General features: G+C 41.2%; 1 protein-coding gene across 1 annotated transcript in view; it reads left to right on the top strand.

The window, feature by feature from the left end:
• SAXO1 (stabilizer of axonemal microtubules 1) overlaps positions 1–12,906 on the top strand; it is a gene marked incomplete at its 3' end in the record, with an annotated part of 39,298 nt that extends 26,392 nt beyond the window's left edge. The window contains exons 2-4 of the mRNA XM_082783904.1: positions 4,516–4,695; positions 7,508–7,710; positions 11,960–12,906. Coding sequence (XP_082640030.1) covers positions 4,516–4,695; positions 7,508–7,710; positions 11,960–12,906 — 1,330 coding nt within the window. The remainder of the gene's footprint in view (positions 1–4,515; positions 4,696–7,507; positions 7,711–11,959) is intronic.
• Between the last annotated feature and the right edge of the window lie 1,377 nt (positions 12,907–14,283).

Here is a 14,283-nt window from a genome sequence, read left to right as displayed (position 1 = left end):
TTAGCCAAAAAAAAAAAACAAAAACAATCAAAAAAAAAAAAAAAAAAAAAAAACAAGCATCTAAACAGGCAAGCCTAAGAAATGTCAAAATCGAGGTCTCATCAGCATTTAGAAAAAGAGGTACAGTTTGACATATGCAGTACTAAAACAATAGTGACTATAAGGTAACATACCATTTTTTATGACTTGAGCTGTTTAGTTCCGACATTAGTGTGCCAACTTGCAGCAGACACATAACAGTGAATTCAGTACTGGAGAATTATGCAGTTCTTTTATAAATATTTATCATGCCAGAAGGAGTAGTAAAGTGTAGCAAAATGCAAGGTCTAGTGTTCTTCCATTTCTTTTATTTAATAGTTTTGCTCTGTTATTTACATTATTCTTCAGTAAAATATTTTCAATAATATCTCTCAGAATGCAGAAGTGAAGCTTTTATTATATCTTATGTTGGTGGTGAGCTATTAATCGTGATCATATTCTGATTGTAGGCTTATAGAGTGTGTTAATCTAATATCTGTGGGCACACATTGTGATTTAGTGCAAAATAACAGAACACAGAAGATTCAGATTTGTGTTTCTGTCTAATTGTGAGAGGTTTATTTTTGGGAAAGTGTGTTTCTGAAGAGCTAGCTCTGAAAAATCTCCTTCTGTTGTTTTGTGCCTGAAAACAGAGAAAGGAGAAATGTACACATGAAGAGTGGGTGAATAGTTGAGGTATAAAGCACTGCCAGATCATTCAGGTCCCTGATGAAAGCTTAGCTTTATCACAAGGCAAACTACTTGGCACTCTAGGGCTGCTACTATCTGCAGGAGATGCTGTCCTTTTTTTTCCAATCCCGGGTTCTTCAGAAGACCCCTAGTGTTCACAGAACCAGATGTCTGTAAGGTGAAGAATATAGATTCAGCAAACTGTTCCCTTCCTACTTCTGTGTGGTCTTCTGGAGCTATCTGGGCTACCCACCCTTGCCATGTTGATCTGCAGGACCCCTCATGTCTCCTACTCCTAACGGGGCCGTTGGGTAGGCACAGGCCTCTGCCTTCGGTACGTGTCAGGATACAGGACCAAATGCTTGTGACAGAGAGCCTGTCTGACACAGGCAGGGGGAGGCACAGAACCTCTGCTCTGGAACACTTTGGGAGCTCAGTGTTGGAAGAGACCCTCTCCAAACCCTTGTGTGCAGGTGAGCTGTAATGGGATACTACCTGATGATGTTAATGAAGTGTCATTAATTCCTCATTTGCAAAGTGCTACTACAGGGCCATGGTGAACGAGGTGGTATAACTATTTCCTTCACCCTGTTTGAGTGAATTCTGTCATAAAAAGCTAACATAAGGGCCTCATCAACACATTCCAAAGCCAAACTTAAGACTAGCTTGCTGTGTTAGAGACTTTAAGAGAGCAGTGGGAAGAAAGTGCACTTAAGGGAAGTGTGAAGCCAACAGATTTGAAGCAGAAAGACTGGACAGATCATTTTCCCTTGGAGGATGAGGAATAATTCCTAGGAATGCTAAAAGACCACAGACGTGGCCAGAAAGTGTCAGTGCAGCCTATGCTTGGAAGGTTTTTGTCACAAAGTGTGTTTCAGGAATGTCATGTGGACAAGCAAGAGTAATCAGACATTGATTGACCCTCAGTTGCTCAACATCTGATTTAACAGTAATTTTGCTAAGTATAGAAGTTCTTTTAAATGGATAATTCAAATCTGGACTAGATGGAGCACTGGGAAACATACATTCAGAAGGGAACACTCTGACTTTGACAGGAATGATGTATGAGACATAAAACCAGAGGCCTCCTCTCACTGTGAGTCCCGTGGGCTTGTTCCTGAAGTCCTTAATCAGCAAAGTTCACATTGACTCCAGCAGGTTTAAATCAAACAAGAAAGGGACATAAACTGTTATGTCTCTGGGAAGAAATCTGAGGGTGAAATCCAAAGTCTGTCTTTGACAGGATGAGCCTTCTGCACGCTGCTCTGGCCTGGCCACAGCATGGAAAGAAGGAGGTCACCAGTGCTGGATGATCCATGGTGATATTTTAGTTACAGTCAGGAGTGAGCTTCTGCAGAAAATTTGCTAGTTCTTAGTGTCCTCATTCTGCTGCACATCCCAGTCTGAGCTCCATACAGAAAGAGAGATGACCTCTGGTAGAGCACTGGACTAGAGCTCATCTGGGATAAACCTACCCTGAAGTGTCTGTACAATGGATGCTGGGCCTTCAAAGCTTTTTTTGCTTCTATTAAGTTGCACAAATTGCTGGTCTACGGATACACAAATATTTTCTGTTCCACCCTTTGCTTGAGGCCACAACTGAGCCTGGTTATGGCTACACTGCTCTTTCTTTTGTTATGGAGAAGCATCCAGCATTGAGAGATCTTGATTCTGTAACAGGACTTATTCTTGCTATTGTAAACACCTGTAATGGTAGTGATCAGTAGAGAATAATACCGAATCTGTTTCAAGAAATGATAACTCCATAGTTTAGCTCTGCGAAGTCTCTGGAAAGCATCTGAGTTTTAACAAATCTAGCCTCATCATGTCTAGGTTAGAAGTCCCAACAGTAGCTCAGCTTTAATGTTATACAGTTCTGCAAAGAGGATTTTGTATACAAAAACATAATGCAGGAAATGCTGAAGACAATTAGTAGCAATCCTGTAATGAAAAACACAAACTTGTTTTATACACAGCCCTCTTTCATTCAAGAAGAAAACAAAAAATGTCACTTCCCTACCAGTTCTTTCAGTAACACAACCTTTGGAAAACGCTTGCACGCTGGTAAATAATATGTTGCTCAGACAGAGTCCAGACTTCTAAATAGATAACTGCTTTGGACTAGGATGCAGTATTAATTAAGAAATTTGGTGAGCCCCCGAAATAAGTATGGTATGTTTTCAATGATTTAGATGATTTCCATGTTTCTAAGATTTACTCTCACTGAAAAAATAAAATGCATATGACTTTGGTTTTGTATAATTTAAGGGAGTAAGCATATATTAATCAACACTAATTTTAAGAATTTTTAGCTTCAAAAATAACTTTACCTCAGGGGGCCATACTGAGAAATTTATTGTTTACCATGTCAATTGGCCTGTATTGGCTCAAATCTGTAGATAAGTAGGAGGATGCAATGTTTTTTGTTGTTTTGAAAAAGTCACTTCAGGATAGCTTTCTGATCTCTAGGAGCTATAGTACTTCTATGTGCAAGTAGCAGTAGAAATTGACCCTCTCCCGGGAGAGCATACAGTGACGTCTAGTGTACACAGCTACATAAGTGAAAACAGACTGGAAAGCACCACAGCTTTAGTAGTGGTCATATGGCTTCATACGAGACCATTTCCAGAACTAATATACTTACTGTGGTGTAGAGGTTTTAGAAGCTTCAGCTGGCATAAACAATGATGTCCTCAAAGTCAACACCAGCAGTCAACAACATATGTAACTGCTTTGGGAATTAACAAATTACGTTTTCCGTATTTTAGGTGCTGTCCTCCAGAAAATCTTCACTAGAACCAAAGCGTGGATTGTTCTGTTCACCCTTCTGTTGATTCTCTTGTTCACGTGTCAGCCGTAATTCCCCTACCCTGACACCTTAAGTGTGCCACACTATGGCTTCTGCTTGCAGATGTGCCCTCTCACCAGCAGCAAGGCTTGTACTGGTGCATCACATTGGTGGTCTACGGGAGCTGATGGAACTACTTTAATCTGAAGGCTCTGGCTTACTACAGAAGTGGCATTTTCAGAAAAGAAAGGATTTTGTGAAGCATTGAAAGAACAGCAAATAGCAAAAATGTGATGAAATGATTCATATCATTATTTTCATCTTTAGAGCTGTTCTGTAAGTTTTCAGGAGCCTGATCATACATAGAAGGCGCATACATGTTTATCAAGGTACAAACATCTGCTCTCAGCATGTATGCTCAGAATTTCATAGGAGATACTTCCTTGGTATTGCTCCTGCTGATCTCAGAACAAATGTGACTAGTTATGGCAGGAGGACATCTAGATCATTATGGCTCATGTCTCTATTTTTCTGCATATGTGCCATTTAAATCCAGAGCAGAGGAGTGAATAGAGATTCCCAAACTGTCACCTTTTTTCTCACTTATCTACTCAAGTGAACTCAATAAGTGTACAGAGTAGGATAATAAATTAATGAGAAATTGAACAAAAGGAACATTAAATGGAGTTTCCAGTCCAGCACAATATGGAGTACTTGTCTCTATTTCAGATTATTATTTTTTCCTTCATCTAGGTGAACATGATTTTCTTAGACTCTTTTTGTTGGCTTCACTGACTTTTTGTGACTGCAGGCTATAGACTAAGACAGAAACAACCCATTTTTTGTGCAGGGTGTGATTTTGGACTTGGTATAACCAAAGATATAGCAGTCATTGCAATGCTCAGTTATCCACTGTTTCATAGTTGCACCCTACATCCAGGTTATAGAAGGTATTTTCAGTCAGCTGTCTAAAATGACCTGTGAGGCACTAAATCCCCTGTTATTTTTTTCCCTTGCAGATGCCACCATTGTCCACATCTGCCCACCAGGCCTTATGACAAGAGCGAGAAGCCATGTGTGCTATCGGAGTACATGGAGAAATATCCTCTTTATCCCTGCACACTTCCCAGAGACTCATTCAAACCAAAGAATGAGTACAAGATGGCACAGATACCCATGGAAGGCATCTCAACTACAAAGTATGAAAAGTAGTGAAAGAGAATGAGGGCTGTGTTTTAGAGAATGTGTGTTTTAGAGATGGGCAATAGAGAAAACAATGATTGCTTTCCACAAGGGGAACCCGAAGACAACAATGCTGGGGTTGTACAAGCACTGGTGGGGAGTGATGGATGTCTGAGGCCAGTAGTTGCAGTGGAGGGCAGTAGTTATTTTTCTTGCACTTCCAGGAGGTTGAGATGTGATCTGATTGAAGAAAACACAGGCCATAGCAGCACGGTCATGGCCCTGCTCTTTGCTCTCTTCCTGTTTTGGGAAGGCTTCTGGGAAAGAAGCTGAAATATTGCCTGGGAAACTACAGATGATATTTGAGGAGTATTTTTCTTTTGTTCTGTGCTTTGAGTGGCATTTTGTACACTGCAACCTGAGTGACTGGTTTGCAAGGACGTATGAATATGGTAAAGCGTGGTAAATTGAAGGGGGGTGTGGGTGTGCTCCTCAGGGTAGTCCCTATGTAGTGCTGGGCAGTTTTTCTTCTTGGCTATGCTGCAGCCCAATGCTGGTGTTCAGCAGAAATCCTCACACTTGCACTGTTGCCTGATGTTTGCTTTCTTTGCGCTCAGAGGCACAGTCACAAACAACCTCACAGTTGCCTTTGCTGAGCTGAGTATGAGACTAAGGAGATGCCAATGGCTATTAACAAACTCTTAACACCACCTGTACATCCTGATCCTGACAAGCTTTACGAACTCCTTCCCCTCTCTATACCTTCTTAAGTTTTGTCAAACTAAAACACAAATATTGCAGATGAAGGCCAAAATGTCTGACTTCCGCTCATATGTGGGATGCCTCTCTCTATGTTAGAGGTTTCAGCAGGGACTCAGAGGGCTTCAACGAGACTTTCTCACACATCATTTCTATGTATGCCTTCCACTTTCAGCTGAAGCAGCTAGATGTCTTTGTGTCTGCCCATACATCCTGGGCTCATTTTTATCCTCTCAAGGACAGTAAGGAGGGGCAGCCACCATGGAGTCAAGAAATCCTGGAAAATTCTTGGTCAATCAGCAAAACTATCCTTGCTCAGACAAGGATGTTGATTCCTGTAATAACTATTACTCCTGAAGCTTAATGAAAAGCTTTTGAAAAGAAGAAATTAATTCTACTTGCTTCTTTAGAGCATGCATTTTATCAAACAACTAAAACTCACGTTCCCTAGTAAGAGCAGAAAATGGAGCTTGAGCTGCTAGCCATTGGATTGCAAATCTTGTTGTCTTCTGGGCAGCACTCACAAGAAAAGACATCCACCTGAAAAGTACTAAGGCCTCATGTAAAGGTGTCACCATTTGTTAGATTTCTGCTAGGATCTCTACTTCTGTGTGATTAAACACCCCTCAGGCAGAGTGAATTGATGGAGTGAACCCTCTGCTGAACGTCAGATGTTACAGGGAAGCAGTAAGCCTCCTGGACAACGTTCAGAAGTTGTAGGCAGTACCGTTTTTCACAGTGTCTTGGATGCAGGTTGCCACTGACTTACCAGCCCATCAATCTGTCCTCTGTCTGACCTCTCCACTGCAGGTTCTGTTGCAATGCAATGGACAGAGTGAGAGAAAGTTCTCTCGCTGCCAGGAAATCACATTGGTGAAGAATCACCTGCCTGTGGTACAGGCTTGGCTGCTTCAAAATTGGGTTTTATTGTGCTCTGTGAGTGGCTTGGGAAAGATCATGTCTGTTACTGAATCCTCCCTGCTACTGAGGTTGCTGCATGCCTGTGTAGTTTCTGTTTGCCTTTTCTTGTCCCCTTAAAAAAGAATACCAAGTGGCTACAACTTGTGTGATGTCTTTATGAGGAATTCTTGATACCCTTGGAATTATTTACTTTTGCATTTCTGTTTTTACCACTATGATTAAAAATTTGCTATGTGGATGTTCCTCCCTTCTGCTCCACGCAGTCTTTTGATAACCTTGTTCATTTCCTAAATTATGTGACTAACATGTTAAATTCAGAGCCCCAGACTCAAGAAGAATTGTTCCTGATGGAAAATGTAATGTTAATATCAGAATAGCTCCAGTACTGACTGTTTCTCCTGCCCAGCTGCAAAAGGGATAAACAGATTAATATACCATCGGAATGTTATTCTGACACTAGAAACTGAACTCTCCGGTGCCAGGAAGCAGACTGTCTGCCCTATACAAGAGGATGTGGGTGGTGAAATAGGTTCAGGTCAGATGCTGATGTAATTTTCTTCTCCATCTTTTTTCTGTAATGTTTAGTTAAGTGACACTACCCCAGTATCTTCATATAGTTATTTTACAATGGTGCATGAGAAAAAGCTGCCTGTCTTGTTGAGGAAAGTTGAGTTGAAGAAAGAAACCACATTGTTTCTTTCCTCAACTGGTGTCTTGCTGTAAAAATGTTTTGTTGTTCTCTCTCCATCTGGGGTTAAACGGCTGTGCAATCCATTGTCTGAGAAGGCTGTTGTTCCATTTGTCATGCATAACAGATAGTCTGATGTAATTACTGGGCTTTATAAAAGGAATTATGTCTTCTGGTATACCTTCCCCGAAGAACAGAAATAGCTTTGAGTAAGACCATTAACCTTGCTGGGTGAAGAGAAGGGGGAATCTGTCCTGCATGAGCTTGTCCAGAGCTGCCCAAGTTCCTTTTTCAGAATCTGGATTTCCAAAAATGAAGGGCTAGTGTGTTTCATTAACTGCTTGTATCCTATCCAAACTTGCTTAGGTTGTGAAGGTAAGGGGAATTATTAATTTCTGCCTATGTCCAGAACCATATTTTTGTCCTTGATATGAAAGACATAATGAAATTATTATTCACAGGAGAGATTACATAGCTCATGAAGTGTTGCCACTGAAACTTAAAGAACCCGAAAAGCGTGTCAAGAGTGATGAGAGCATGGATTTGACCTCCACTTATAGACAAGATTATAACCCCCACCCTATCTGTCAAGTACTTCCTTGCCTCCCCCGTGAGATGAGAGACATCTCTGGTGCCAAGATGGACACAAAATCCACTTATGAAGGTATGTGCCTTTGCTTCTCATTTCAGGAGTTCACAAGTAGCTTTGTTTTTGAAGACAGATCAAATGCAACTGTAATTCCTTCTGTGCATATATACCAATGAGTTGGGTCTGCAGGAGCCACAAAAATTGTGAGGAATACCTTGTGGGGCTAAGCTGGTCCCCTATTAATGGAAACTTTGGGGTGTCTCTGAATTCACCCCCTGGCCATGTTTGGCTTGCCTACAGGCTCCCAGGTAGAAACAGGGCCATCTGAACTCCTGAATGTAAGTCCAGCAGTATTACCTTTAGGCTATACTGACTATACTCTTGGTGTACTGCATGGTTGAGCCACACAGTCAGTGGATCTGATACATCTAAAATGTGAAGAATTCAAGAGGTCTGAGCAGGTCATGAAACATGGGACCAGTTTTGTGTGTGCTTCAGGGTTAATATGTGGATATACGAGAGACATGTATGAGAATTATGGACATCCAGAAATTCCATGCAAATGTCCAAAGCACTCAAGCTCTCCTCTTGGTAAAACATGTGAACTATACCTTTATTTTTTAAGTAGCAGTAGCTTAGTGTAGGTGGTTTGGCTTTGTGGGGCCGTGTTCCTTCCTTTCCACCAGCATTACTTCCTTGTCTGCATGCACTGGAGGAAAGCTCTCAGTTACACTGTCACAGTAACTATTGGTTTTGGTAGAAGGACTTAAGGAGAAAATTAGAGTTGCCCCATTTTTGCACAGCAGCAAAATGTTGCTAGGCAGATAGCTAGTATAGCTGTATTTCTTACAATATTTTTAATGTCTTATTTTTATTGTGCTTTACAAATACGAAAACTTGTGATTGGTGCTGGCATTGAGATTTGTCCCACTGCACAGAAACAATTTTTCTCAAAACTCAAAATGATAAAGGAAGTAAGGAAACAAGAGGAATGTGAATGCGGTGCTAAGATCACCCAGCTGAAATGACTACAAGTTGGACTTAACTACAGCTGCATATTTGCAATGGCAGGAACTGGAATTTTTACATTAAGGATACAGGAAATACTGTCCATTTAGAATGACTTGCCTGGTGAAGACTATGACCCACAGGTGCAAAATACCCACATATACACAATTTTGAACATTTTGCTTTGCATAGGCTGTGTAACCAGATGGTATTCATTGGAATAACCTCACTGTGTGCAACAGAGGAAGGCTGCTTTGCACAAGCAGAGGATCTTTCATTCTTTATTTATGTATCTGTAACTATGTATCTGAACCAGATGTATCTTTTATCAATATTTAGGTCAATACCTTAACTGTTACTCCAGAACTCCAATAAAATGTAGCATATATACATTTGGTTATAATTTGCAGTATTTCAGAAAACACTGCAAATAGAAATCTTCATCCAAACCACCTGAAAGATCAAGTTGCATACTGAATTTGTTCACTTTTAAAGGCTCAGGTTCACAAAAAGAGTTTTCATTGTGCTATTCTCTAAGCACTCCTAGGTTTTACTTATCAACACTCCAAGTATGAAATTTTGTAACATGCTATTTCATTAATTATTGTAATTCAAATATTTAAGCAGATATTTAAAAGATGTACAAGTGCTGCTTTTTTGTTAAACTGCCTTTCCTACTGTATTGTCCGATTCCTTCCTACTACACGCACCACAAGTCAAATAACATTGTAAGTTTAAGATGTTGATATTGTATATCACAATTAATGTCAGATGACTTTGCAACTTGAGGTATCAAGAGTCTTATTTATTCTCAGATACACGCATGGCTGTTTCTGTTCATTTGCAGGTATGTAATCTAATTTTAGTGTTGTCTCACTTGTAGTGGGATGTGTGTAACCCTCCAATAACATATGGTTCATATACTCTGCTCCCTCCTGTACCCCCTAATGTTTTCAAGATTGTGCTACAAGGGAAACTATTAATATCTATGGGAGAAGAATTAGAGTTACAATAAAATTGTAACATATTTTGAAGGAGTAGTAGCACTGCTGGCTTACACTAAGTAACATAAATTCATAATGCGTATGAGGTCTCTGAATGTGTAGAGTTTGTAAATTTTTTCAAATTGAAGACAGATGGGCTAGCTTGTCATATTTTGAATATTTAAAAGCCATGCTTACATCCAAAACACACTGAGTATCTTCCAGCAAGGATGATGGGGGAACCTAAAAGGATTTTTGTAGCTCTTGATTGGCACCTTAATTGTCAGATCTCTGAACCAGTCCTTGTGCAGGCATGGGCTGAGTCTCATCAGCTGTCATTTTTTATCAGTGTATTAATACATTCCCTGTAATGTCACATTTGTATATGCTCTTGGTTCGCCCTGTTGGACCATCTCTCCAGGACAATAAAATGCCCTGGGCAGAGGCTCGAGATAAGGATCCCACCAGCGGGGCATTGCCTGGATGTCTCTTATTGCCCCAGCAGGAACATGAGCTTGAACACCCCTCAGGCTAGCAGAGCATGTAGCCTGGCCTTCAGTAGCACCAACAACAGCAGACAAGTATCTATGCTGGCACACATCACCATGTTCATAGATGTCTGTACTAATTAGCTGCACGAGGGCAGCCCTGCATGCAAGTGCAGGTTTCCATTGGGCCAGGCCTTCTCCTGTGGACTCAAATGGCTGTCTCCACCAAATCAGGCATGGGCTTCTGTGGGGGAAGGCTTTCGGATGTGGCATTCAAGAAATTCCCTGTGCTGCAGGCCTTGTCTCCCTTGCACAGGCATCCCTGCGGCTCTGTGTGCCTTGCAATGGGGCCTGGCTGCTGGCTGGGGGCAGCATGGCGCCTGTGGCTTCTCCTTGCTCTCCTGTGCCAAGGCAGAGCAGCTTGATTTAAACCAGAAGGACTTCAAATGGACATCTAATTGGGGGGGGGAAAGACTTTGTTTTTGGTAAACTTCATATTGTAATGAACATATCCTTTGTGTAATTGTGTTTGTGTAGTACTGTGGCCGCTATTCAGAAGGAATAACTCTGTTTGGATTGGAGAGTTCGAATATCCTGATACCTAATTGCATCATTTACTCTCTAGTACTTTGAAATCCAGACTTCCTTCCTGCGCAGAGTCAGCTGGAAGCTTATTTGCCTCATGACTCTCAATGTGGTTTGAAAGGAGAGAAAACTGGGGAAAAAAATAAAAAAATAAAAGAGACTTGGGTTAGCTCCAAGACTATTTAATTTCAACTTCCTACCAGTAACCATAATGCTCTCTAGGGGAAGTTGCACAAGATTACTAGGAAGGAAAAAAGAAGGGCTTGTGGCTGCTATACGGGTTTGAGAACTAGGCAGCTTTGCAACAAACTTCTAGTGTGAATGGGTGCAAATTTTTAAGTTTCACTGCTGCCTCACTTTGCCTGGTATCCTGATGAAGAAGGAAGATATTGGTGTCCCTAAACCATCTCCTAGAAATTTTCTTAGTCGTGAATTTAGATAGCAAGATTTCTGGAGTAGGAACCCTCTCTGTGATATGATACAATCCTTCAGATCAGTGCAGATGTGGCCTGCAAATTCTAGCAGTTTTGCTATAATTTGGAGATGAAGAGATAAGCTCCTTCTTGGTTCCTGCTTGTATTGAGAGCAGGAATGCCATACAGAGAAAGGCCAAGAGCAGAGGAACTGCCACAGAGCACAGCTTGCTGACACCAAGATCAACTGCAAAACCCTGTGCATTTAAGAAATCAGGTCATTCTCAGATGAGAAGGTGCAAAGAGGAAAGACAGCTCTGCAACTTGGCCTTCAGGGTGGAGTGGTGGACATCTGGTTTTCCTTGACCCAGAGATACTGGGTGAGACACCTCTATGGTCTCCTGCAGGCAAAGGCATACCCTGCCTGTGCTCTGAACCAGCCACAACATAGCTGCAGAAAATTAAAGGAAAGCATTCAAAGCCCTTGCCATGGTACTCCATGTTTGTGATTTCAGGTTGACTGAGCATGAGGACAGGATTCACAAAGTTACCTGCAGAAAATGTTTCTGCAAGACTTAGAACATTATCTGATTTTCTGAGATTGCATTTCACATCTCTGTAGGCAGGGGGTGGGCACAGCATTATTTTCATGAAACTTGTTGTCTCCTCTGTGTATTTGCTATATTTTTCCAGGGGTTAGCACATTGTTGTACAATGTTTTCTACTGTGACTTTTTCAGTAGGTTTCCAACTGGATATGTCAACATTACACCAGCAAATACTTATAGTTGAACAAGTACTTAGATAGTACTTACAAGTACTTAGATAGGATACCTCTTACATTTCAGATGACTATGTGCTGTGGAATGAACCAAAGACAGAGATGATCAGACCAGACGATGGGTATCACCCATCAGAAGCAAAATTTGACCACAGAACTGTTGTCCAAGATGACTATCTCTACAGGGGACCGGTTGCCACTCAAAGCTTCAAACCTCTGAATCTGAATCAGAGAAGCAAGAATCCCTTTGAAAGTATGACAAATTACAGAGTGAATTACGTGCCACACCCTCTGGAGAAACGTTACATTCATCAGCATGAGAAATACAAGCCCAGTGAGGTCCCATTTGATGGCCTCACTACTCACAAAGTTTCTTACAAGGGGCTGCCTGCTAAGCCAGCCAAGCTGGCTAAACCATACCAGCCAAAGCCTCTCCATGATTGTCCATTTTCCTCTACAACTGAGTTTCAGGAAAAATACCAAGCTTGGCCACTTCATCCTATATTCACCAAAAAAACTGTTGAATATGTACCTCCAGTAGAGAAAATGGACCTTCATACCACTACTCAGTTACACTACAAACACCTAAATGGCAAGCCAGCCAAGATGTGCCGATCTCTGGCCCAGCTTAAGAAAAACACCGGACCATTTGATAGCTCTTCTACAATGAAGGAAGATTATAAGCCCTGGGTATGCAAGAGAGTAAAGCCTATCACTCATGCTCCAGAGCTGACTTTTCCAGATGAACCAATGGATTGCTTGAGCACCTTTCGGACCCATTATCTGCCTCATCCTCTCACAGTTACAAAGAGCTACAAACCTGCATGGTCAGGCCCTAGGCCTCACACTCTGCTGGATGCAAAAACCATCTACACTACCAGCTACACACCAAAGGGCATTGTTAAATGCTTGGCTTCTTACAAAGACCCACCTGGATACACCTTTGAGGGAACCAACGCTGATGGTCACAAACTCTATATCCCTGCTTCTGAAGGTGAATGCTTGAAAGGTTGACACAAGAAAAGAGACTGGAAGTAGCCTTCTTGTGAATAGATTCAAAGCGCAGGGCCTCAGTGAGCTAAAAATGACAGCTTTATTATTATTATTATTATTATTTTGGCAATCTTCTTTAAAACCAATCATTGATTTTATATTTGAAAAAAAAAATAATACCCAAATATTGGCTTTTTCTGGGCCAATTGTATAAATAAAAAACATAAGACCCAAGGACACGACGTATGAATTCTTGTTTCTCTGTATTTTTATTTTTGTTTTCCCACCTAACTTCTGCTCTTTAACTGACAGAGATAACCCTTTCATGAGATACTAAGAGAGATCTCACAGTGGTGTATGCTATTATAGCAGGGGTTCAGCCACTTCCATGATGACAGTGGTATAACCATCTCTTCAGCTTGATTACATACTGTGGACTCACAGCTAAAAATAACAGTTGGCCAATAGGGTCTGAGACCTGGCTGTGTTCTTCACTTCCATCAAAAAGACATAATGCCAGATACTACTATCAGATAAAATCATAGGAGGTGGCACCTTCATTGTGTCACCATGCTGCCCAGAGCTAGGCTATCGGATGTGAGGTTGTCATTCCAAAGACAACACCTTAGCCTACAACTTGCAAAGTAGCCTGGCTCAGTCTTAGAATAGGACAGGTGTCAGGAGCTCCTTGCTGAAGGATGCAGTGAGGGTGCCATGAGTGTAACAAGCATAAAATTGCCATATGTTGTTACCTTTCACTCAGCAGCTGCAGTTGTATTATCTTTTGGAGAAGGTCAAGGTTAAACTCCTGATCAGAAATTTTCCTTTTCCACATGCTGGGTGCTGTTATCTAGACTTACAAATTTTACATTAGCACTGTGAATCTTACTGGTTTTAGTGCAATCTACTTTCCTAAATATTTTTCCCTCTTACTCCCGCCAGCTGTGGCTGTATTCTGAGTCATTAGCTCAAGAGCTAGGGAAAATTGTTGCATGCTGGAGAAAAGGCATGTCTTTTGCCACTCAAAGCGTTTGTATTCAGAGAGGAATGGAAGACAGTTTTCTGTATAAATGTATTTTAAAACTTCTGAAAAGCTTTGAAACGCTTTGGGATATAAGTCTTCCATAAATGCTTGCAAGCTAAAGCCAAACAAATTCCATCTAGGAATGTAAATGTTTAACCCTGAGGGTGGGAAGCCCCTGGAGCAATTACCCTGGAGACACAGTGGTTCTGCATCACTTGAAGTCTTTAAATCAGTTCTGGAGGCTTTTTCTAAATATATGGGCTAGTTCAATGACAACTTGTGGGATTGCAACAGGGGCAACTAGGCACTTCTCGGCCAGTTACACTATAAAAAGGGGCCAAACTTCATAGTCACTGATAGAAAAACACAGCGTT

Source organism: Aythya marila, assembly GCF_965140915.1.
Source record: "Aythya marila genome assembly, chromosome: Z".
NCBI classification, from domain to species: domain Eukaryota; kingdom Metazoa; phylum Chordata; class Aves; order Anseriformes; family Anatidae; genus Aythya; species Aythya marila.
The sequence above is the reverse complement of the archived record's forward strand: the minus strand, read 5'-3'. Positions and strand labels throughout refer to the sequence as shown.